Below are 26,971 nucleotides of genomic sequence, written 5' to 3' on the forward strand. Positions count from 1 at the left end.
TTTAGTCCCAGGAGCTGCTTTTTCATTCAGCCCATTGTTGTCTGTGTGTCCACCGCTGTCTAAAAACTAGGCAAATTACTCCACTGATGTATGAAACAGCAATGACTGTTCTTACATGTCATTTTTGCATGTGAATATTCAGTCCATTTGTGGTCTGCTTTTTTTCTGTAACTCCATAGTGATGCGTTGAGGCACAGTGAAGAAAAAAATAAAAATAGAAATTAAAAAAAGAAAGAGTTTGTGGCTTCTGAAAGTTCCTCCAAAGGTTCCTTGTTCTTGAGGAGAGTTCCTGCTTGTCAGTGTATGTGTTGGGACCCAGGTGGCATTCATCCTGATATAATGAATTTGACTTTATGGTGTACTTCTCGTGTACTTACCTGTGCAGCGGTGGCCTAAATGTTCAGGACGGTCACTGGTCTGAACCAATAGGCTAGATATGGAGGTGATTCATAAATAATTGGCTATAATTGGAACTTTTGTTATTTTATCCAAAGAAATTCACTCCAACAACGACAATGAAATCATGTCAATTGCTTTGTTTAATTCAAACGGCTGATAGTGATATTTTCCATCATTACATTGGTAATAACTTGGAAACAATGCAATGACTTTACTTCATGTCAAAGTTTTAAAAAAAAGTCTAATCATGAATCAATAATTTGCACACCTGCATTCAGACGGAAATCACTACTGCAACTCATCATTAGTTTGTCTCTGTCACAGTTTAACAGTACTGTCTCACGTCCTGGCAGAGTGGGTAACAAACAGACGACAGATGACGTGTTTCAGACTCAGACATGTTTGACATTTTAAAACAACCACAGTATAAAAAGCCACACCATAAAGGCATCTTGGAATTATGATATTATTCAGGGTTGCAGGGTTTTTTCTTTTTCTTTTTGTACAATATATAAAACCTTAATTCAAAGTAAGATGTCAGGATTATTGCTCCCAGCACTTTCTTTATTTGGTCTTTGTTAACATGAGAAATCAGTTTGGAAAAACTAGTTTGTTCCAATAGTAACTGAAATCGATTAATAATCTTATGTTGACTCAAAATATTGAGGTGTCATATTTTTTAAGCTAAAAAAAAAAATACCTGCCTTGAAAAATGGCTAAACTAAAACTAAAGTATCTAAAAATGACTCAAAATAATTTGCCAATAAGAATTGAAATAATTAACATATCAAATATACTAAAAAAAACAATGTGTGTGTTTTGATCTGATGCCTGATCAGACATCATGTCTCAGCACTTCCAAAACTGTTGCAAATGATTTAAGACAAGAAAAGCAAAAACTCGCATGAGTGTTTTCTGATCTGGCCCCACTGTGGTTAAGATGTGGTTCGATGCACAAAAATAACTCAGCAGAAAACAGGAAATGAACTGCTCTCCTGAGGATTCATTCAAATGGTCCGTTATGGCCAGTTAAACATTAACGCAGGTCACTACGTTCACTAACGCTATTGTTTTTATTAGAGGACAGTCTTTGACATGTCTTGGACATTCCTGCATCACACTTTATTAAACAAGGGGAAAACAAACTAAAGGTCTGTAGTGCATGCTAGAATCTATGTTATGTGAAGGAGAAGGTTTTCTCAACTATCATTCTATCATTATTCTTCAAAGATACCTAAGTGGGCTCTGCTCATTCATGATTATATGCAATGAGAGAAGCTCCGTCACGTTTGGTCAAACAAGAGAAACCTTTCTGGCAGGAACAACTGCTCTCGAGATAGTTGTGATTTCTAGTGTACACAAAATAGCTTTTAGTTTGAAGGGACACTTCATGTCACTTCAGGGGCTCCATAGATTGACATCTGAGCCGATCCTCACATGTATTTGTTTTTTACAGTAACTGCTGACATTACACTGGTAAGGGCATATGCTGGGAGCTTTGGGTGGGAGATTCAACTTTTTTTGTTCTGTATCCTTCGGGCTGTCCTTCACGCAGCTCTGAAGAGGTCTCTATAGATTGTTGAGCTCCAGAAGGGTTTGGTCCAACACCTGGTGCATGTCCAGGTTCTCTTCCTTGGCTTGAGCCAGTTTCTCTGCAGGAGGAAACAGTCACAGGTGAGCTTCTAAATACATTTCCTGTCTGGGACAAGAGGCATGGAAACTCCAGAGACCCACTAATTCGAAAAAGATGCATTTTGTCTGACTAACAGTCAAAAAAAAAAAAAAAAGTTTGCTGTTTTTTCTTAATAAATGATCAATCACTTTTCAGAAGTCATCAAGTCTATTTCAACACTGAGTCACAGGAAACACAGTGACAAAGTTTCAAAACAATGACTTGACTTTAGTTCAATGTGTTGAAACATTCATTCATTATGCTGTTATTACTGGAAACTTTCTTTTTATGTTAAACTGTGCTTTTACCCGTTAACAAAGTTCCCATTTTGCATGTTTCTCCTGGTCTGCTGTGCACTGTCCAAAAGACTCCAGGTAACACACAGCCTGGTTCCAGATATGTCTGAATTCAGTCTAATTATCAGGCTGAGTTACACTGGGAAGTTCTATCGCCTACAATTAGTACCACATTATATTCACATTTAATTCCAGGAAACTTTCCAGGGAATTACTAGGAAATCATGAACAATAGTACATACCTCAGCTGACTGCCTCAACTCGTTTACTGTAACATTGTTTGTGATGACTACTATGTTGAAGAAAAAACATGCTCATTACAGAGTACCTCTGAACGAACCGACATGACAGAAACTGATCATCTTCAAACAAAACAAAATATGATACGTGAGAATAGCTCAGGTCAAATCTGCACTTGTTTCTTCTCTTGTGTTAAGTGTTCTTTGCTATTTTATACAATAGTTATGCAAAAGGTAAAGAGAGTTGTGTGAAAAGAACAATAAATCATAAAAAGTTAGGTGAATGTGTTCAAAGTTTGATCACTACATGACTGCATTTGCTGCCTGAGAGCACAGCTGGCAGAAATGCAGCAAAACAGTGGAGAAAAACTGTAATATTACATGGAATCTCCATGAACTATTCAGTGACGGTGGGCCTCATGCACGAGCATCTTCGTATTCGTTTCATGAAGCTTTTTTACTTTTCGGCTTGTTGGTTTGAGTGTATCAAACAGATTCACCAAAGTCTCTTAACTGGACAAACTTGCAAAGTGGTCCATGGTCCAAAGTGGTCACTAATATAAGAGGTGGTCATGTTTCCAAATCACATCATAAAATCTACAAAAAAACAACCTCTCAGTGAATTGATAAGCCATGATGATGATAGTAAAATCCTTTATACAATCATGTGAATGACTGAGCCTTTCCAGGATGCCCCTTTCATACCAATCATGATACTATCAGCTGTTACCAGTGAACCTGTTTACCTGTGGAATGATCCAAACAGGTGTTGGAGCATTCCACAATTTTCCCAGTCTTTAGTTGCTCCTGTCCAACTTGAAACTTCAGCCTAACAGATTTGGTCTGATTGATGTCTGAATTGAACTGAAGACAGAGAAGTGTGTCAGACAGCTCTACCCCATGCACAAGTGTTGAATAGAGCGAGTAAACGGAAGAGAAAGAAGGCAAGACAGGAAGGAGACAGAAAAGTCAAGAAAGCTTTAATACATTTATTACAGAGGGGGAGGAAGAAACAGGTTTACACGGACAGTTCAATAAAGAGAGGACATCAACCCAGTGAACCAGCAGACACACAACAGTGAATGGCTGAGAAGTATCTTAGACCAGCACTGTGTAACACAGACACAGCTTGCTGAAAGCTGGGTGGACTGAGCACTTTACATTTTGTAGAGTCTTCTAGCCCCATAGTCACTGTGGAATGGAACAAAACAACAGCGAGCAGGCGGAGAAGAGTTCAGACAGGAAGGAGGAGCAGAGAGGAAGTGAGAGTGCAGCTACAGGGTAGTCATGTCGTTGAGGGCCAGGTCCAGCTCCTCACTGAGAGCCTTGCCCTTCAGCTTCTGAGCATACACTTCATCTGGAGGGGGGGAAACACACACACACACACACACACACACACACACACACACACACAGACGAGGGACCAAGCATAGAATGGAAATAGAATGAGGCAAAGGGACAGGAAGTTACTACAGTTCACCGAATAGCAGCTACAGCAAATAAGTTTCAACTTGAAGCTCACTGAGCCAAATTATGTAATCTCTGATCTCTATAGACTGGGTTCAGATACACACAGACTGAATAAACCATGCAGTGTTATCAGTGAGTCCACTCAACACCTCTATATACGCACGCCAGAGACAACCGGATCAGTACCAAGCTCAACAAACAGCTCCTGGATCAAAAGGACTTCAGCTGTTATTGAAATGATCTGGGTGTTTAGGTAACCCTTTGGAAGCCATGCAGGAAATCCACATCAGGAAACAATACATGTAAACCGCTTGTGCTTTTCTAAGTACCTGACATGGATGTCTCTAGTAAATCAGATAATGTTAACATGAACCAAATCTGATTCTTCTTATCTTAAACTCAGAAACATGGAACGTGGCAGAAACAATGCTTAACTTGTTACTAGTTACCAGTTGTAGAACAACCACTCAGAGTCTATACTTTGGTATGGTATTAGTGTTATGTTATCATATAAATGCATTAAGATGCATGCAGCATTTTAATGTTGTAGCTGATCAAAGCAGAGTGAATTTTAATTATTGACCGACTGCTGGGTAATGTTATCTATGACCATGTATTTCATAATGGATCATATGTTGTGTATGTAAAATATGAATCTGTGAAGTAACAGACTATAGCTCCTTCATGACATTACTCCACTTTTAGTCTAATTCTGTATCTTGCCTGCTAAAAGTCGTCCCACTGTTGTCTAAACACAAACTGCTTCAGAGGTAAACCATTTTAAGCCGTGTGTCAGGCTGACTCCAGCCCAGTCTGCTGGTGTTCTGTAATGGCAGGATGAATCACAGTCGGTTGCTCTTGTGGAGGCAGAGAATGCTCACACATGCCCCCTGCTGGTTGTTGGCCATGTGGAGGTTTACCAGGATGGATGCTCCAGAAACTTAGAAGCAGCTTTCAGGTTTCAGATCTGCACTTTTAATGTTATCCGTTGACCTTTTTTTTTTTTTTTTTAATTTCTCGAGCTTCTTACTTCTTACTTACTTCTAACTTCACTCCGTTGACTTTTCTCGTCATTTATTCTGTTGTTTTCTCTGCTGTATGTATGTAAAGACCTATGAATTACCCTGAATATGAAAAGCTGTACACACACACAGCTGTGAGGGTTCTTATATTGTAAACTTTGTTTCTGTCTGTGAGGTGTAAAGGGAATGTTTGTGCATAGCCCAAAATGTGTGACTGTTTGTATGCATGGTCTACCATCTGTAAAAGTTTGATGGAATCAATCAATGTAGCAGACAGTAGATAGCAGACAATATATAATTTAAGTGTTATATAGCCACTGTGATAACCATGTAGATGTGTGCTCCATGTAAGTTACAGGAAACATACAGGCGGCACTTGAGAGCACCCTGATTCCAGATTTGAGCCCTAAGCCTCTATAGAGCCTCATGTAACTGAGGTGAAAAGCTGAAAACAGCAGAAACAATGCTGAGTCTCACTGCTATCATTCTGCCACTGGGTAGGTTAAACTCGCGACCACTATATATTTATGTACTAAGTACAAGTCAGGTCTTAGACTGCATAACCAAACAAATAAAATGAACTCAATTAACTAGAGGCAATCTGGTCCTTCCAATGATCAATGGCTTCATTAGTCAAAACTGTAGTGCTGAGAACAGCTGTCCAGCCAGTCATCAGCTCAGTTCCAACAGCGGAACTGGGATTAGTGAAGCTGTTTGAACCTTATTCCCTGCAGGTCATGCTACAGGCAGAGACGACAGGTGAGTGTTGAATACCTTCTAAATCATCAATGGTCTTCTCCAGCTTGGCCACGGACCTCTCTGCAAACTCTGCACGGGTCTCAGCCTGGGACACAAACCACAGCACAGCATGTGTCAATACAGTCTGACACGTATTAAGACTGCCTCTATGTTTATTTACTTGTAAATTACGCCAATATGAACAAATCTGACCTCTTTCAGTTTGTCAGTAAGAACTTTGATTTCTTCTTCGTATTTGTCCTCCTTTTGTGAGTACTGAAATCCAAACATACAAGGGTGTTAATAAAGCACAATTAAAATACATTTACAACTACAGAGTGAACTACTCAAAGGAGGCAGGCTTCATAAATGGACGGCACATCCACTTCTTTGCTGTATTACTTTGAATTTCTTTAAAGGACAATTATGCATAATTGGGTGTGAAACACAAGATTAAAGAGGAAAATGTTGGGTAGCTGTAGGACATCTGAACCATGTCATTATGTTACCTGAACAACAGCGATTGTTCAACAACAGCTATGGGACTTTTTCAAGGTATTTCCAGGATTCTCAAACCAACTCTAACATCTAACCCCGTGGATAACAAATATTCTGTCCGCTGCATGAAAACAAAGATTTTAACTCATTCTCTCATTTTGATTCTACCATTTAATCAAACATAGCTGCTGAAAAAGACATTTTGGTAAATTCTGGTTCATGTTGTACAAATGGACATAAGCCAAAACTGAAAATTTTCCATTATAATGATAATATATGAGAACAGTGACCATGGCCTAAGATCATTTGTCAACTGTCTGGCTTGTCAAATGCAGAACTTGAAATAAAGCTCCATTTGTTCAAGGACCTCTCCGGTAGGTTCATGAGGACTACGTATGTTCTGATGAATGGACACGGGTTCCTATCAGAGTGTGTTTGAAGTACTTCAATGACTTATTTTTTAAGACTACACTTCACACATGAGGATGGACAGCATGTCTGCAGTCTGACTGGCCAGTCCTGAGGCTGAATGCCCCTCAGCTCTTACTTTACCTTCTCAGCCTGGGCTTCCAGTGACTTCAAGTTGTTGGTGACATTTTTCAACTCTTCCTCAAGGTCACCTGATTTACTGAGCAATGTAAGAAAGAGGAAAAGCAAGAGAAGAAAAGGCAGTGATTTGGAAGGTAGAGCAGCAGAGGAGGTCAAACCCTGTCACTGTCTGCAGGACCACTCCATCGCTGTCTTACTCAAAGACAGAAGAGGGACATCTATCGTGAAACTGAACTATTTATATCTGAAACGGGGCAAAATTTAGCAATAGTTCTTAAAGGGAAAACGTAGGGAGAACGGTTAAAGTATAAGCCTGTTGTTATTCTATACTTTTCTATTGTCAACAAACCTCATGAAAACAGCCACACCAAGGATGTGTTTGTCAGTCTTTAATACTTCCTGATAGTTATTTTAATAATTTTAGTAAACATCACTCAAACAGGAGGAAATGGTTTATTTACTGGGGACTAGATTCAGTGGTGCATTAATCCATATTATGAGCTTTACTGAGTCAGACTTTTAATCGAGTCATGACATCACTTCCTGTCTAGCCTCTGTAACTCAATGCAATCTTCTGGGATTTACTTTATATCGTCTAAAACAAATCCACTTCAGCACTGGCTATTAGAAATTGAAACCATGATTTTAACAAAGTTAAACAGCGATGACTTTGTGACTCTCTATAATATACAGCTCCCATGAAAATTTTGCAGCACATCAGCATTTCTTACTTCTGGAACAGAACCCAGAAGTTCTGGTTTCACTTCAGCTCTATCGTGGTTTGACTGCAAGGAAGCTGTATGGCACAGAGGAAGAAGATATATCCAGCTTTGGATACACACACTACTTAGCAAGATATATTCAAATTTGGAGTGCCTAAGACCACTACATAGAACCCTCTTTTTGTTCCGTTCACTTTGAGAGTGACTTTAAGTAGTGTATTAATGACACATACCACAAAGCATTGATAGACAATCTTATCAATGTCTGCTTCCGATAACCAAACACATGCCCCTGAATCAACCCATTGTTGCTTTTGGTCTTTTCATGGGATTTGTTGACAATGTACGATGTCAAGAAATTTATCCTTTCAGTACTGCCTGAGGGACATGCCCGATGTCATGGAGCGTAGGTGCAGGTTAGACAGAAAACAGAGACAGGTGCCGAGAGCCTGCAGGTCAGAGGAGCAGAAGGCAGCAGGTCAGAATGAGACCTCGGTAGAGTTTGTACAGTAAGTACCTCTTCCTCTCCGCACACCATGGACTTCAAATTCTGGTCCATTAGCCTGAGCTCCTCCTCCAGCTCCCTCACTCGCCTGCAGGGGTTAGTCCGGGAGGGGGTGAGGGGGCACAGTGGGTAATAACAAACAATAACAAGTCCCATACATGTGGTAGTGGTGGTGTATTCAGGCATTGCATGACACCAAAACACACAAAAGGAGAACACAAAACACACATCCTGGAGCCAGATGTATACAACTCTGTGTTGATTCACGACAAAAGGTACTGTGTACGCATAAAGGCTGAAGTATGCATACCCACTCTTTCTGTCAGGCTTTATAAAGCTGTGCGTACGTCTGATTATATAAATCTTAGTTATTGTGCACATGCTTCATTTCCACTGCCACAGCTAGCCCCAAGTGGACATAGAAACATACTAAAACATCTGTTTGCATATCGATACTTGTGCCTGTTCCACCACCCATTAGACCTGTCAATGAGAAGAACAGCAAAGAAGAAGTGCAAGTGCAACTGAACTCACTGTTTCATCAGCGAGGTTCCCCAAAAGCATCAGAACAGCTGTCATTACACGCAGCTGAGGTTATTTAAAGCACCCGTAACAGTAATCACATGTACCTGTAAACCATCATCGCAGTAATCTCTCAGTTATCATTATGAAAAGTCAGAAGAATGATCATTGATTCAGTGTAGAGCTCATAGTGAAAGAGATAGTGCTTTGCAATTCAGGATCAAATGAAAATGCAAATATTTTATTTCCAGTGTAAATAAAATGAATGATAACATGCATTGCTCCATAATAATTTCAAATTAAGTTCATAAATGCACCTTATATTTCATGTCCATGTCCATGGAGAAGGCACATCCCTGGTTTTTGTGCATACACATTGTTTATGCATCTGGCCCCGGGTCTCTATGTGATTAGTGCATTTGTGATGTCCTGCACCTTGTGATCATACATGGTTATATGGCCCTATAGTACAAGAATACTTTGTACTAGAGCTGAAATGATGAGGTGAATACTCAATTAGTCAATCAACAGAAATATCATTTATAAAGTTAGAATGCAAAACATATGCAATTTCTCTTTATAGCCCACAGGATAAATCAGTTTCTTGAAAGAAGAATCAGTACGTTAACTGACAATGATCATTAGTTGCAGTTTTTAAGAGAATCATTTTGACTTATGAGTCCATGCAACACTTACAATTCCCACTACTATCAATATAAAAACTTATATTGATGATAAGAAAGTCATTGATGACAAGTGAATGTGTACGATCACATGTGGTAGTCGTAGTAGTGATTACATGATCTCTACTATGACACCATGAATAATGTACGGCGGCTCTTGTGTCAGTGTGAGTTTTCGTGGTGCAGGTGTTGACTTACGCCTCGGCCACCTCAGCACGCTCCTCTGATCGCTCCAGATCACCCTCCAGGATCACCAGTTTACGTGCAACCTGCAAACATTCAGCACACTCAGCTGACTCTGCCAAACCGATGTCACCATTATCTCTTCTTCCTCTGTCAGAAAGAGGATCTGTCATCCATCTTCACTAACACTATTACTGTGTATGTGTTATTACTTCTGTACTACACACTGTACTGTGTACTCTCTGTGTGATATTCAGAGATGGGACAAAGCCAATGTTTTTCAAGTCCTAAACTCATCACCCTCCATTCACCAAATGTGAATGTTACAGAAATAATTCACACTTTGTAAAATCTGTTTAGAACTTTCAACCTTTAAGACATTTGCTGTGTGAGCTGATGTATCATCTGTTGTCTGTTTTTTTGTTTTTTTTTTAGTATCCCTACTTTTCTTAATTTAAGTCACTTTTACAGTGTGAACACACTAAAGAATCAGCATGTACGGTTAGATTGTAGCGTGGAACTGGGACAAAGCTTGTGTTTATAATTGTGTTGTATGTTTATAACGTCATGATAAACTTGTGATTCCTCCACCTCTTCATATTTGCGGTCGGCCTCCTCAGCAATGTGTTTGGCCTCCTTCAGCTGCATCTCCTGGATCTCCATTTTCTCCTCGTCTTTTGTTGCTCTGTTCTCTATGACCTTCATTCCTCTGAATGAGGAGCAGACAGCAATAAGTCAGTCAGTCAAAAATATAACTTTATGTGTGATTACGTTCAGTATTCTCACTCTGAGGCCAAGTGAAACATCTACCTACATCAAAGTCGTGAATGTTTGGGAGATTCAACTGTGTTTAAGCGCTCGATCTGAATACCATGTTACATCATGATCAGCTTCATAATCATGAGTCAGGTCAGTCTGTAAAAACAATGTATAATGTCTTCTTTGGCTGTGGAGGAGCTTCATCAAGTCTGAAAAGACATAGTGAGCCCTTGGAACAGACCAGTGCTCGTATACTGTGCAACAACCTGTTCCAGAATTGCTGTGTGTCAATTTTTTTTATGGTAATTTGTTTAAACACGAATGTATTTGTGTAAATGAATAAAGGCATAAAGGCACAGATTTTGATACAGGGCCCCACCATAAGGCAGGATACTTAAAAATAGAAGCACTTTCCAAACTCCCCCTCTAGGGATGAATAAGCGCAATCATCAGAACGTTAATTTGTTCCAGTCAACACCTCCATATAGAGGGTGTGCATCTGTCTCTTTTTAATGTGACAGCATCCCCCTCAGCACTACAGAGTGCAAACGGCAAAACAAACCAGCTGGTGTCTGCTTTGAATGTGGACAGCTGTGACGTCTGGCAAGGATCTTGTTTTTTTCATAGATGTCAAACCTGGTTACAGGGCTAACATCAGCTTTCATTAGCTGTTTTGTTTTATCAAAGCAATGCAAGCATCTGCATAGGTGGACGATTGGAAGGTAATGCACAACTGAACCTTCACTGACTAAAGGACTGACCCAGAGAGGAGGTAAAGAATAAAGAACAGGACTTTTTTTGTTTCTTTGGTGTTAAGTTTTTGTCAGATGGACATGAAGATCTTCACCTCTCGCTCTCATCAGCAGCTTTCTCAGCCTCTTCCAGCTTCTGCAGAGCTGTAGCCAGTCTCTCCTGAGCTCGGTCCAACTCCTCCTCCACCAGCTGGATACGCCTGTTTAGAGACGCCACCTCTGCCTCAGCCTGTCAGGAAACACACACACACACACACACAAACACACACACACACTGTAGATTAGAGGCTGATGACAGTGATAATTGCTTAAATGGCACAGACCTATAGAACAGTAGACATAAAATAATAAACATCTGAATACATAAAATAATTACTACTTAATAATAATTAATAAATACACCAACTGCAGTTTTATTTGATCTTTATTCAAATCTTTTAGTATCAAAATGATGAATATGGCTACCTTCATACTGAAACCCTTCCTGCTCAATTCAGTTTAAGCACTTTGACTGACTAATATGTGACTCAAGTCCAATCTAAAAAAGTTAGCAATGTTCAAGTGAAACTGAGATAACACACTGATACTGATAAAGGTTTGGCTCATTGTGAAATCCAGGAGACAAAAGGAAAATAGAAACACACCAACCAACAAAAGAGAAGTTGCTTAAGAGTAAGAAAAGGATGAGGAAAAATAACAGAAAAAAGAACAAGCTAGACAAACAAAAGAAAACAAAAGACAGTCTGACAAGGGCAAGCCTATAGTGCTGATTGGATGGCAGAGCCACGGTGAAATGGAGGTCTGCAACCTATTGGATTAAAGCAGCATCCATGTCTGAGGTGTCACACCTCAGACATGGATGATAGAAAAATTAGACAGTTCTTAAATCCTCGCAATCTAGAGATTTTTTGGCTTTTCAGTTTTGTGTCTGAACAGAGCAGAGTTCAGTTTAACTGAGAAGCAAACCAAGAATGTACACTTAGAAATAATCATAGTATCACAGTAAAACATCAATGAAGGTTTTTAAAGTCAACCTAATTTGGGATACACAGTAGAATTTTAAGTCTAATGTGATGTTATCTTGCCAAAATATTTACATACTTTTCCAAATTTAAAAATTTCCACCTCCAGTGGGATGGCAGCTGGAACTTTAGCTCATGGACTTCAGATCGAAGCCTGCTGAGATGCATCACTGCCTTACATTCTGACATCATTAAAGTGACGCACTGTCATTCTGGAATCGGTAGCTGTGGCATCACAGCAACTTCCGGTCACAGGTGACAAGATGGCATTTACCTTTGACGGTTAACTTCGACTTGTGTTACTCAGTATGTATTTTAGTACTGTTCTACATGTGATACTTGACTGTTTTCCATCTTTCAAAGCTGCATGCTATTGAGAGTGACCAGAAGTTCACTCATGAACTCCGCCAGTTTCCGGTCTAGCGGTCTTCAGACAGTGTTTCGGTTTGTTACCCTTTCCCTGGCCTGCCTCTCCATGTCCGCCTCCGCCTGCAGTAGCTCGGCTCGGTCCTCTGCCTCGTACGCAACTTGCTGCAGAGTTTGAATTTTCCTTCTCACACCGTCTATGGATGCTAAAGACGCCATGATGTGAAGACTCAACTTCGCTTCTCCCAGGTGTCACAGTGTTTCCGTGGCAACGGAGTCAGAGGCAGGAACCAACGCATGGTACTTCCGGTTACGATTACAAAATAAAGCGATTATCGATTTGACTCTTATTCTGAAATGACAGAAAACATACGGGCCCTAGAAGGTAACTGGGAAACGATTTAGATGATTAGTGCTCATAATTAATGTTAACAGTTAATAAGTTAAATTTGTATTTTCTAATTACTAAATTTGTTCTGTTTCACCTCAAACTGATAATTTCTAATAATTAAAAATTACTGAATTGTTCCCCTAAATTATTCAATTCGCCCTCTTATATAAATAACTTTGTAGCAATAAACTTTGCAGTACAGGGCTGCCAACTTTTCAGTTTAGTTGAATTCAGATGTGGTAAAAGTGAAGTCGGTGCTTCTTTTGAAGAGGCCTTCTGTGACATTACCCTCCACAGAGTTCAGGTTCATCACCTTGGCGTGAGAGATAGCAAACATAACAGAGATACCAAAATTGCACTCAGTGATGTTTCTTGCTCTTGCATTGTGCCTGTTGTGCTGGGCTTAAACTTGGCCGGGTAATCAAAATTTGCATTGGAAATGTGTCGTCACTAAAGTAACATTTGTTGTGTCTCCTGAGTTTGTGAAGAAGAAGAAGAAGAAGAAGAAGAAGAATCGGGGGGAGACATTCCCCTTTATTTGTCACACACACATGCGAGCACAGCACACGGAGGTGAAATTTGACTTCCGCCTTTAACCCATCCTGGTCATCCCTCCTCTGCGGCAGACCAGGAGCGGTGGGCAGCCAGACCGGCGCCCGGGGACCCATTCTTCTGCGTCACCATTGGTCAGGTGGTGATCTTCTTGCATGTTTGTAGTAGGGGTATATTTTTACAGAGGATACCCCAGGTGAACACGGGGAGAACATGCAAACTCCACACAGAAAGGCCCTCCTCGAGCAGCAGGCACCGAAGCATGGTGGAGGACACACCCAGTGCCCGCAGCGAGATTCGAACTTGCTGTGAGGCGACAGTGTTGCCACCGTGCCACCGTGCCACCGTGTGTGTGTTTAATGAAACAGAGAGTGTTTTTACTTGCTACAGGCTGGCAACAGGACATCAACATCCTCTGTTTCCCAATCAAAAGCACCCAGCTAGTGGATACAGAGCTTACTGGTACATGGATGTGCTGCATAGGACAAGCACATCTTGTACAGATCCTGAATTGCTAATGTACACATCCAGAGATAATGCACCCTTGGGATCACAGATGCAGTAGCACTTAGGGGACAAGTTTTCTGCTCATGTAACATTTTTTCTGCAGCTTTGCAGGAGGAAGAATGTTGATACTGCACCCACTGAAGGCACCAGCAGCACAGCAAGGTGAACAAAGCTGGCACCACTTCCTCCATATCCTCTGGTTTGGGGAAATGCATAGCTCTGTGGAAGATGGTCATCATTTCCTTCACACAAGGAAGGAAAGTGGAAGGCACAGGTGTCTGCAGTTACCCTGCAGGAGGCTGCACAGACAAGCCAGTAGACCAGGCCAAGCACCTCAGTTTCTTCAGCGTCTGGATCAACGTGTTGATGCTGTTCCTAGTGATAGTATGAAGGCTCATTTTTTCATCCTCCATCGCATCCTGTCTCTTCTTTAACAGATTCGCCTCCTCACTTGAGAAGCCTCCTTTTCAGTTCTTTATAAAGTGTACTGACGGCAACAGCAATCCAGGTCTGATCCATTTTGATGCTATTTGTCTAATTTTATAATGTCTAAATTTGTTTCTCCCGATTCATTCATTCATCAGCATCCACAACTACAACCTTCTACAGCCTTTTCCCTGCCACTGGCTTTTTAGGCTACAGGTCTGGGAATACTCAAAATGTATACATATTAACATCATAAATGAAGATGAAAAAGGCAAATTTTTTTGCTTTATATCATATTTCCTTTTATTGTAATTATACATTATAGCGAAGATAACCAAACTAGGTGAACTTGCCAAGTTTCAACTATGAAGCACGCATGTCCCAACTTGCCATAGGCCTCGTGGCATTGAGAAAGGCCTCCTATGATTGAAAACACTCTCATAGCTCAAAAAGTAAAGATCATATCAAAGAAATTTCAGAGTAGTCAGAGACTTTGATGAAGGCACAGATATACTGTGTGTATACTTCACTTATACTTGTTTCCTGTATAGGTGCTGTTGCTTTCCTACCATCTCTGTATTTGACAGGGAGCCTCAAAGCTAACATAACATGATTTGCTCTTTCAAGCAATTTATTTGGAAAAGGTAAGTCATGTTGCAAAGAGCGTAGCATCGGGTGAGACAGAGAACAAATTTGTGTATGTTTTGACATGTAAATTGTGCTTGAAAAGTAAGTATGAAAGCAAATGTTAAGGGATATAACTTGGAGTAGGTGACATCAGTCTGAAGGATTAGAAAATGAAATGGTCTTAATGGATGGGATGTTTGTTTATACAGTTTAAAATTACAGGGACAGTGCACATTAACAGACATTTCTGTTAACGTGCCAGTTTAGCCATCACATAAAACACTTTGAAACAAGGACAACAACATATAAAATAAAGAATTACTGAGGTTATTAAATTACAGAGTCTGGCCACAAACTCAATTGTCTTCTAACCATGAATTGCAATTGCTTTTAAATGAAAAGGCAGTCTTCCTCAGATATACACGGTCCCCTCTTGCCACAGAGCTGGTGAGTCTATCATCAGTTGTTTTCTGTTTTCTAACAGCACAAAGGGGGAGAAGCTGAGCCATGCAGAATCTTATAGACAAGACAAGCATCTGTAAATATGATTTAGATCGTCATAGCTCAGTAAATTCTTATCTCCTAGGCAGCATCAGTGGTTTATGTAGAGCCGAAAACAGATGCCCCAGAACTGATGCCTGAAGTACACTGATATCACAACTAAGGACTGATGACAGCTCATTATTTATCTCGACTGTCTGTGCTATGCCTTCCAGATGGGACTACATCCATTTAACAGCAGTAGGGAAGAAGTCAAACATTGAAAGCTTGGCAAGTTTCTTTAGAATTACTGTAAGAATTTGACCCTGAGATATTAATTAGATCTAAGCCAAACTGCATGAGATGCAATCTGAAAGGGTTGTTATTAAGGTGTTTTGGAAGAGGGAGGTCTAAACAAACCATCAAGAGTGACAGACACAGACACAGAAATTAAGTGTTCTTACTTGTTCTTTCTGACCAATATATTCAGGTCTATTATCAAATTGCCAGTGAATCTGATGGTAACTGATACTCAGAGAGCTGAGCTGCTCCGAGAGTTTTCAGTCAGCAAGACACAGCTATTCCATTGCACATCACCGGTTATTTCCACCGTGGTGAGTTCAGTTTGTTCAGTAGGCTTTGGATTGAGTTGGACAACCCTAGAAAGTAGGAGAGTTGTCGTCAACAGGTAGCTGAGAAGTTTCCAAAATGCTCAGTTCCTGTTTCGACTCTTCTGTGAATCATTACGTTGAGGGAAGCTTGACCGTTGTTTAACACATCATGATATGCTCCATACTGTCTGCTCCCATAAAACGACAAGCAGGCTCTGTAGTGAGGCTGGCTTTTCCCAACGCCGGTGTTTGTGACATCCCAGCATGACTGCACTGACATGATCATTAATGCCACTACAAAGCTGGTGATTACAGTGACATGCTGGAAATAAAGCTAAGAATTATTGTTGTTGTCGTTGTTCATTGCAAGATATTGGTGTGATTGCTAAATGATATTAGACTTCAGAGGAGCAGCACCTGCCTCACGGCACCCTCCTTGGACAGCCATCTTGTTGGTAAGAACATGGCACCATATGGCAACATATGGGGAACTCCATACTAGTGTACTTTAGGTATCCTTTAGGTGTTTCTGCGTTAGATTTAGATTATTTAGTGCTGAGGTATGTTTGGTAGTTTCAGTAGGTAGATTAAGTAGTCTTCTATTTCTTTTGTTCAGCTTAGTTTTTGTATAGAAAGGATATCAGCTCAACAAACAACAACAGGATCACCTACCACAAAAAAATGCTACTAAACATCAGAAAGGCGAGCATACCTGTTATTGCTTTTATGTCCTTTATTGCTATTATACTCTGTAATCTGTAATCTGTAGTGGAATCTGCCAGACAAAGAATTTCACATGAGTGTACTTGGAGCCTACAATCGGAGTCACAAATAAACATCCTGAATCTCTAAATCTAAATCTGCAGTTTTTCTGGACTCCTGGCTCAGACTGGTGTTCTCAGACACTGAAGATTCACATGAAAGGCAAGAAGCAATGGAAGGAGTTGAAATAAAAGACTTAACAATGTTAAAACGTTTGAAAGACTGAAAGACTTCAGGCTTTGAGTTGGCTAGCCACTGGCCTGCTAGCCTCATGCCAGCTCCAGCTCCTGAGTCAGCTTGCCAATGCCCTGCTAGCCTCCAGCCAGTTCCTCTTCCTGAGTTGGCTAGCTTCCTGCCTAATTTCATCTCCAAAGGTTCCAGGGAATCTCCTTTTTTGAGGACCAGGGTATCTATCAAGATACAAGACACAAGAAAGCCAGGCTCTTTACAACATTGAGGCTCGTTGTTGTTCAGCTCTCTGGCCTCCTCTCTGCTACACCTTGCCCTAGAGCCAGACACCCTTCAGACTGATAGCCTCCCACCAGTCAGCTAACACAGACCTAATGAGTTCCCGGGTTGATCCTGCACAGCCACCTTCCACTAATCCCTCCAGAGGGAGGCGTGATCCTGCCGATGTTGAGCTCCTCAACTGCCCAGTTCTTCGTTCTCACTGCTGCCCAGCTCTTCATCCTCACTGTTGCCCACTGCCATGGAGGTTCTGCTGCGCAGCACCTCAGCCAACATCTCTCCAGTTCCTGGGTTTGCCACCGCCACATCTGCTCCTGAGTTGGCTGAAATCCTTCCTGTTCCTGAGTCTGTTCCTGGGTCAGCCCATACCTCCCCTGTTCCTGAGTCTGATGTTCTGCTTTTGGATCCACCCTGCAACCACTTCGTAACAGATTAGTCTCTCTCCATCCTTGCTTGTGAACGACTGAGCCTTTCCAGGATCCCCCTTTCATACCCAATCATGATACTATCACCTGTTACCAATGAACCTTTTTACCTGTGGAATGTTCCAAACTTGTTTGAAATGTGAATAAGCATATATTTACAAAGATGAATGAAGCTGGTGATGCAAAACATTAAATAAATTGTTTTTGTGCTGCTTTCAGCTGAGTATATGTCAAAAAGGATTAGCAATTTATCACCTTCTCTTTTATTTATATTTTTTAAATTTGTGGTTGTAGATCTGCTGTTTCCCAGCAATCCCACTGATTAATATACACGCTCAGTATAAATAGACAGTACGCTGTGCTGAATTTTTTGATTTTACTGTATATTAATGTTGAGAGTGTTGTTCATTAATACTGTTGCTGTTAATTTGTTAATATATTTCTAAATAGAGTTATTCTGACATTTCCTTTGTAAGCACAGTGGACATTAGGAATGGGTATGGGTTTATGTTGGAGTATTTTGGCTAATATATTATAAATACTATATATTTAGAATCACACATAAATAACTATATAATGCAGCTATTTAACAGAAAGATAATCGCTCAGGCACTGATGACTGTAAATGGCACAGGACTTCTCCAATAAACAGTTGTCCCGTCATATCTGATGGTGTTTGTGAGAAGAACTTGGTGACGTGAGGCAGATATTTTCATATTGGAAGGAACACCACCTACAGTAGCAGACTCCAGTAAGCATAAACAAATTCATGCTTTGCTCACATTCTTTTCCATCTTTGGTAATATAACAGTAACACTGCACACAGGATAGTCCCGTTCCTGTCAGGACAAATCAAGTGAGTCCTCACTCTTCAGTTTTTCCTCTATTTTGCACTGTAATTTTTCAGAAATGCTATGATCCATAACATAACGGAAACCTGCATAAATGTCCTAACTATCCAGAATTACCAGTCCTCATCATCAAGACACACACATATATTGATGTGTGTGTATAAGCTTAGAGGTGCTGTACGATGCTGCGAGAAAGTCTGCGAGCCCTTAAGATATATATATATCTGCATAAATGTATTTTAAATGTGATCAGATCTTCAATCAAGTCTTAAAACTAGATCAAGAGGATTCGGTTAATTAGAAAGTACAAAACAATTTTTTAATTATTTATCGACTTATTTAGTAAGATTATCCAACAGTAAATGTCTTTGTTGGAAAAAACATGAACCTCTCGGATTGTTACTTCATTTAAAGGTGTCATTGGAGCAAGATGTTTTAGTGGGATGACAATCAGGTGTGAGTTTAATCATCCCTGCCCTACTGAAAGAATATAAACCCGGGTCTTTTATCATCAAAATCTTCACCACAGACTTGTACAAGTGTGTCATTTCTTAATTAAAGGAAATTTCTGTGGAGCTCAGACAAAAAGATGTTGATGGTCATCAGAGTTTGGTCTTCACCAATCCACTGTCAGACAGATACTGAGCGAATGGAGAAAATTCTGTAGAAAGCACACGTCAGTCTCCAAAAGAATAGTTGAAGTAGAAAAACTATAAGGTTTGGAATGGCTGAGTCAAAGTCAAGATATTAATTCAAAAGAAATGTTGTAGAAAGACCTGAAGAGAGCAGATCCAGCAGTTTTGTAAGGAGGAATGGGCCAAACTTCCCCCAAGCTGATGTGTTTGACTAATTAACAGTTACAAAAAACATCGGGTGAAGTTGTCGTTGCTCAAGTGAGTCACATCAGGCGATGAATGAAAGGTTCACATACTTTTTCCAACAAAGACTGAAAAAACATAATGTCATTTGTCTCATTTGTTGAACTGGGCCCTCTTCATGTATGTTTAGGACTTGATGAAGATCGGATCACATTCAAGATCATATTTATGCAGAAATACAGAAAATTCTATAATGTACAGAAATAATAGTTAGGAATAGTGTAACAGCACTCAGGGAACAGACAGAAAACCCTAAAAGCAGCCTGATCCAGACTCCCTCCACCCTGAAGCACCGTGCTGATCAGCTGTCTCTGGTGTTCACAGATATTCAGAGGCAACATCACCCTCACTGGACTGGTGGGGATGAATCTGCCCACAGGTGGGAGACTCACCATCTGGTGGCCTGATGCAAGAAGAACAATCTGGAGCTCAGTGCTTTAAAGACAGTGGAGCTGGTGGTGGATTTCAGAAAGAGCCAAGCACCACCCGCTCCCATCACCTCGTGTGTGACTCCCCAGTTGACACTGTGGAGTCGTTATCACACAGGACCTCAAGTGGGAGATGAACATCAGCTTCATCACCAAGAAAACCCAGTACTGGGTTTGTACTTTCTGTGGCAGCTTCAGGTCAGCCTGTCAAAGACAGTGATGGTGCACTTATACAGCAGCCTCTGATTCAGCCTGATGAAAGGAGGGAGGATGTGAGCACACTTGAATGAGTTCACAGACACCATGGCAAAATGTCAAGGGGAAATGGGTTGTGATGGGCTGTATCTGAAACTAATATGAGCAGTCTGAAGTAGATAAATCCAGTGGCGATCAGAAGTTAGTATAAAAATAATATAAAATTCACTCTGTGTTTGCAGTGGGAACTTTGAGGATTTTTTAACTAAAAAGACTCTGGCTTTGGATTCTTTAGCTTTATATTAGATTCAGATAACATTTTAAACACATTTTGACATGGAAAGAGCACTGCACTGTTTGTATCCCATCATTTACACTGGAAGTGCACTGAAATGGATCTTTTAATAACCAGTCTGAACAGTGTATAACAAGGAAAGCTACCTACCTGGTATGTGTGGTTTTCACAAATTCGACTGGTCAACACCATGTCTTGCCAAATGAAGTTCACTGCAGCAAAGGTTTAGCCAGGATCAACTCTAACTCTAACTAACCTGCATTTTTTGCTCTGCAGTGGCACCACTTTGTCTACAGTCCTTGTTCAACAGTGTTAAACACAGTGTGGAAAAGGTGAATAGCTCACACAGTATAGTGGTTAAGGTTAATATTGATGCATTATGTAGATTACAGAATACTGGTGTATTCTTTTATTTAACAATACTTTTATCTCAGCTCACAGCAGCCCTCGGAGCAGCAACATTTGCACAGGATGGAACCAAGCAAGGAAACCAAAGCCTTTACGCCAAGCTCTCCAGATTGGTTAGAATGGATGGCATTTGCCTTGAGGTGCTGACAAGCTTTATGATATGTTGGTAGAATCTGATACTGCACACGACAGATCAGCTCAGTGGTGAGACTGCTACTCAGCAGTAGCTAATGATGATGCTTTGGAGATTTAGCACAACCAGCTGTAATTTGTGCTCCTCAAAATAAACATTAGAATGATTATTGGGCATGTATGAGATGTTGGAGTGTGATGGTGGGAGTATAAAGTTTGACTGACAGTAACAAACTGCCCTGTGCATATTTAAAACACAGGAGGAGCTAAGACTTGACACTGCTGGCTTACTGGCTTAAGGCACTGGCAATGTCGCTGATGGTCTAAATTTACAACTGTGCAGTAATACAAGTTAAACGACCTGCTGCTACTTTTTACAACACCTGAATCAAACAGTCTGAGTGGTGATATATGAAACATTTCAGAATAAGAGCATATGTAGTCAACAACATGACACCTGTGTGACTGTGTGAGGGATCAGATGTGACTGGACTGAGCACAATAGGTTAATGTGGTCTTAATATAGTTGGCTCTCTGCTGTAATGTGACCCCTGGCATCAGCTCCCTTCACTCACATCTGCTGCTTTTTTCTCTGCTTGCTCCAGCTTCTCCTGGGCATCCTTAAGTGACTCTGAGTATTTGTCCAGCTCATCCTCCACTCCTTTCAGCTTCTTCTGCAGACCCAGCAGCTCCTCCTCCAGCTACAGGCACCAACACACAGGAAGGGATACACAGAAAGAGAACATATTAGATATCTGGATAAATGGTCTTTGATGTGTGCATCATAAAGATTAACTGGACCTCTTTTTGCACTACTCGCAGCATGGCCTGTGTTCAGAACAACATATCTCAGCAAACCCTGTCTCTAACAAAATACATTATTATACTTATAACTTGCTTTGCCAAACACATTTTGGAATAAATGAATGGAGGAGGATAAGGAGGTCAGGGTGGATGGCTGGATGCACAAAGCTCAGGACTTTGGTTGTTGTCAAAATATCTGTTCTCGTACTTCAAGTCAGTACTGTCTGTTTTGATATTCAGCCATCTTTCACCATCATCTTTTTCAGCCTTACCAGTAGGACTTCTGTAACACTGTCAAACTCATGATGGACACTTTTGAAAAAGGGATCAAAACTGATGCAGAAGAACCAGAGATTTTTTGTCTTTTTTATTCAACATGCTCTTCTTGTCAAAACTTTGTACTTTCGTACTTTTGTACTTTACTTACATTACCCACAATGCAACTCAATCGCCAACAGTTTGGTCAGAAATTGGAATAGGTTATATTAGTAGCTGCTAATGTAACTTGGTGCCTTAGTCTCAAGCAGAGATGAGGAGCAGACTACAGAGGTCAGATGAACTCACTTCTTTCTAAACCCTCACCCCCCACACCTGTTCCATCTCAGAACTGATGGGGTGATTGGCCAGCTGTGTGTAGGTGTAGAGGTAGGCAAGGTTCACTCAACTAGTTCTGTCACTTTTTAACGGAGCAACCAAGTGCAGTCTTTCAAGGAAAAACTGAAAGTTTGCACCGTTATCCCCACTTGAACAGTTAGTGCACCATGACCTTCACACACAACACAAACACTTGTGCTGTTAGATGTGGTTGATGGACACTTTGTCAAGCATATCCTGGCCGTTAATCACGTTTTTGTTGCCATGCTCAGCTATTGTTCCAGGCAGCATTATTTGTTTCTCTATTTCAAAGTTCTTCTAATTTCACAATTGTAGGAGTGTTGCTCAACTAACCAGATTCCCCTGAAATCTACTGTGAATATTCAGTGTCCACAGGATGTTTCCTAATGTTTCGGGTGACCTGCCGACCTTTCCTCTAGCAACAAATCAGGCGAATGAGCTCTGAAGGACCGTCTCATAGAACAATTTGACCCCTCCTGGCATAGCGCCCTCACAGACTTAATAGTTTACAGTTATTGGTGAGCATGGCACATACGTATGACCACATTCCACCACCCTCCTGTAAATTCAAGTTTGCAGTGTCAGTTATATCATATATGCAGCTAACTAATGTGTATTGTCCCATACAGTCATACCAAATCATATACAATCTCAAAATCTAACAGGCACATTTGTATGAAATTTAATGTGCAGAGTTACGCTCCTCAGAGGATGAACCCTTACGGTTATGGATGCTCCAATAATTATCTAATGGGCAGATTGTCATGAAATTCATGTGCCCAAACCTTTTTATGACCCCATAACAGAAAATATCACACTGACAAGCCGCAATGCTGAGCATTGTCTTGTTCACAATGAGATGAGCCCCTTCCATTTTGGACTTGAGGCTTTTATTATGCAATGACTCATTTCCAAAGATTGTTTCAGCAAGTTGACATCTGCAACAGCTTTAAGGACTATAAAAAGCCAATTGTAAATGACATTGATGTGGTCCCACCACAATGTTCCAAGAACAAATGTCCTTCCTATATCACTTCTGACAGTCTCTCCTAGCATGTAGCCATGTAAGGCCTCTCAGTCACAAATAGCCACGGGCGGTCCTGATCCTACAGTCGACATTGAGGCAACTCCCAAACCAACAGCATTGACTGTCTTTCTGCGAGGAGCAACAATTCAAAGAAGGTGGGGGTCTTCAGACCACAGAAATAGACATGCCAGTATTCAATGCTCATGGGCAGAGAGTCATTGTGCTGGTATTGTAATAGCTCCAAGCTGGGATCCTCTGGGAACAAATGCTATGTCGACAGCTGCTTTGATGAAAGTTGCTATCTATTCATTGACTGCTGCCTGATCTTGTCGATGACAGTGTGGAGACTCACAGGGGACAGCAAGTCATCTTTAAGGAGTACTATGTTCTTTAGCTGAAACAATAGGCCATGGCTAGTTTCTCATTTCACAACTGGAAACTGTAGCTAGATTTGAGTAGGGGGCAGCAAGTTTTGAATCAGTGGTGGTGATGTTTATTGGTTGGTCGGTATATGGCTGAATCCAAATGTCCAACTAACGAACTGAACTGTCGCAGACTTTCATCATATGTTCCTTGACATATTGACATCATCACATCAAGTCTGTGAGGGCGTTCTGCCATAACAGGATAAAATGTGCTGTGTGACAAGAGTTCAGACCTCAGTTGTTTCCAGGTACTCAAAGAAGTGGTTCATGACAGTACTAACCATAGGTAGCGCTATTAAGAGGCTAGTCTGGACAATATTATGCTGAAGCTTTATGTAAATGACTTGGCTTGTTGTCTGGTATTTGCATGAAAGAGCTAACATAGGTCATTAGGGCACAGCTTCCCGTGAGTGACGGTGCACATGCTGCTCACGTTTTGCGATTACTGTATGTTCCAATGTGAGAGTTGAATTAAGATCTTATAAATGACTTCATCAAACAATTTGTTCATTATTTATTTCCATGGCCAGTGCACTAGTTAACCATTAGATAGAAAAAAACAACACGTTTCGTCCTGTGTGTTCACATTGTCGCAATTCTGTACCATTCAGTCAACAATAAAATGTGATTGGCAACAATGAAAATTGGAAAAATTCAATAAGTTCAATGATAAGTTCAACACTTTTGTATTATGCTGTGCTGTTTATCCATTTAGCCAGTCATACTTGAATAAGTTCTCAGTTTTCAGTTTACCAAATTGTAATTTATAGTCCAGGGAGTCATGAGGATTACAGACACAGCACTCCAATCTCTTCTTCTTTCTTCTACCTTTATGGTGTATATTCATTTTTGTTGATTCTGTGAGATATGCTGCACAGCAAGTTTCATATAAAGCCTCCATTTATTTTCAGTATACTCGTTTCCACAGGGTCACAGACATAGTATCTGTTTTCATTGTCACACAAGCGATCCTCAGTTATTTAGTGAGTCAAATCCAAAATGACACAAAATGATAAACCTGAAGTGGTTTTATGTGGCTCGTTTCCCATCAATAAAATCATTTGTGTTGTTTGACCAGAGTGACAACTTTGATTTTCCAGTCAGTTGTGTTGTCAAATTAATCAGTAATTCATCAATCATGAAAAACATTCCAACATGCAAACAGCAGATTAACTACCTCTAATGACTGTTAAGATTACTGTATCTCCATTTCATCTCTTCCCCACCTTCATTAGTTCACAATTAGCTCGATACTAGATTTAATATGGAGACTTGAGAGTTACTAAAAATCTGATGATATATTGGCCAATCACATTACATATACGATAACCAAACAAGTTTCCCATAAATTTTGTCTAGGGATTAAGGTGCCGACCATAAACTGCAAAGTCATCAGTTGACATCTGGCCAATAACGGTATAACATGCCCACATAAGTTAATTAGAAACTAAATTTGTTCTTAAAGAATTGTGATCAAGGTATCTACTGAAGGGGACATGTTTCATTGTAAAAATGTTTAAAAATTATCAGCGCTCTCTGGTGGACAATCTATGTAATAAAGACACAATTCTAATTCCCTCAAAAATGTTTGTGACATTTCTGTACTGCAGCTTTTTAGATACATAATACATATGCTCATATATCTGTTATAAGCTAATATCAGTCAATATACTCATAATGCTGAACTAGGCTGCACCCAGGACTACAACCCTGAGTCCAAAAGTTAGGACACCACGTAAAACATGAATAAAACAGAATGCAGTCATCTGCAAACAAGCTGTGTTTACTGACATCAGTTTTCTGACGTGTTCCTGAGTCCATGTAGTCATATCCTTTATACAATCATGTGCTCACAAAGTGTTGAACTTCGCTCCATCCTTGCTTGTGAATGACTGAGCCTTTCCAGGATGCCCCTTTCATACCCAATCATGATACTATCACCTGTTACCAATGAACCTGTTTACCGGTGGAATGTTCCAAACAGGTGTTTTTGGAGCATTCCACAAATTTCCCAGTCTTTAGATCCTCCTGTTCCAACTTGTTTGAAACATGTTGCTGCATCAAATTCAGAATAAGCAGATATTTATAAAAATCAATGTAGTTGATGAAGTAAAACATTAAATATATTGTTTCAGCTGAGTATAGGTCAAAAGGGATTAGCAAATGATCACATTCTGTTTTATTTGTTTTACACAGCGCCCCAACTTTTTTGGAATTGGGGTTGTGGGAGGAGTGGTCACATGACCCCCATTGTAGCATCCATTGGCTACCTGTGCATTTTTGAGACCCTTCTGAGATTGCGTTCAGCACCTTTAAAGCAGGCAGCCTTAGATTAACACTGGCCACTGTGGCTGGCAGCGACAACCACAAGCTGATGGCAACTGTTACAGCGTAGTGGTACAAAATAGAACAGTCAGCAAACTGACTCAGTGACATCAGCGCACAGTAATATCTATGGTCACACCAGACCAGGTAAAGCTGTAGCTAATGAGTTCAAAATGAGTGGAAGAACGTTGTATTTTATCTTTCAGGAGTTACATGGCCTTGCTGTAGGATCCTCGTGGTTTTGTTCAGTTATAAAGCCTATCGGTGCCTCAGCTCAGAGGACCCTCCAGGACCCAGACTGACTGAATCCATCATGCCTTCAAACTCACTGATGTTCAGCTGCTGCTTTCTTTTGCTCTCCACTTAAAACTCCTGACAAACTGGACACAATAACTTGCTCATGATTTTTCTTCTCTTAGTTTAATGTTCTATTTGAGTTCACTTTTTATGCTCTTATTGCCTTAATCATACTTGAAAGAAAAAAATCTGGAATTTCACCTGGAATTTCTACAAACACACGTGCAAAGACATTAAAAACTATTTATTAATTAATTAATGATTCACTTGAGGTGACTAACTGATCGAGCTGTCTCTGAGGTGTCGTGCAGCTCCGTGTGTCTCTACCTGTTTGCATTTGTCCTCCGCTCCTTTCTTGTCCCCCTCAGCCTGCTCTGCCCGGTCTATCGCGTTCTCCTTATCCAGCTTCAGCATCTGCATCTTCTTCTTGATGGCCTCCATGTTTCCTCAGGTTGTGAGTTCGCAGCAGAAGGAAAAGTGCGCTTGGTTATCCGGACAGAGACAGAGGCAGAGGCAGAGGCACCGGTCTGTGGCGGGGACAGAGGCGGACAGGAGCGCGCGGAAGGCTCGTCTGAGCGGCTCGGGGCAGAGCTCGAGGATGGAATACCAGCCGCAGGAGCCCCAGACTTTTTTTTCAGCGTGGAT

General features: G+C 40.6%; 1 protein-coding gene across 8 annotated transcripts; it reads right to left on the minus strand.

Annotated features, from left to right (window-relative positions):
• Positions 1-521: 521 nt before the first annotated feature.
• LOC143338075 (tropomyosin alpha-4 chain-like) lies at positions 522-26,899 on the minus strand. Of its 8 annotated transcripts, none has more exons than XM_076758220.1 (9): positions 26,654-26,876; positions 21,409-21,534; positions 11,105-11,238; positions 10,090-10,207; positions 9,514-9,584; positions 6,887-6,962; positions 6,050-6,112; positions 5,873-5,942; positions 522-2,051 (listed from the first exon to the last, which is right to left on the minus strand). In XM_076758220.1, exons 1-9 carry the CDS (start codon positions 26,765-26,767, stop codon positions 1,969-1,971), a joined length of 855 nt encoding a protein of 284 aa, XP_076614335.1. In that variant the 5' UTR covers positions 26,768-26,876; the 3' UTR covers positions 522-1,968. The 8 variants fall into 8 exon arrangements, with proteins under 8 accessions (XP_076614335.1, XP_076614337.1, XP_076614341.1 ...); XM_076758222.1 differs by lacking the exon at positions 6,887-6,962 and adding an exon at positions 8,123-8,198; XM_076758219.1 differs by lacking the exon at positions 522-2,051 and adding an exon at positions 3,581-3,963 and having other exon boundaries at positions 26,654-26,899.
• Between the last annotated feature and the right edge of the window lie 72 nt (positions 26,900-26,971).

Source organism: Chaetodon auriga, chromosome 19 (genome assembly GCF_051107435.1).
Source record: "Chaetodon auriga isolate fChaAug3 chromosome 19, fChaAug3.hap1, whole genome shotgun sequence".
NCBI lineage: Eukaryota > Metazoa > Chordata > Actinopteri > Chaetodontiformes > Chaetodontidae > Chaetodon > Chaetodon auriga.

Bases quoted from the DNA above. Each gene is read 5' to 3' on its own strand.
- LOC143338075 (XM_076758220.1), bottom strand. From the start codon at position 26,767: ATGGAGGCCATCAAGAAGAAGATGCAGATGCTGAAGCTGGATAAGGAG. The intron at 21,535-26,653 runs GTAGAGACACAC...TGGTGCCTGTAG, and splicing joins CGGAGGACAAATGCAAACAG to CTGGAGGAGGAGCTGCTGGG. The intron at 10,208-11,104 runs GTGAAGATCTTC...CTCCTCATTCAG, and splicing joins GCTGCTGATGAGAGCGAGAG to AGGAATGAAGGTCATAGAGA.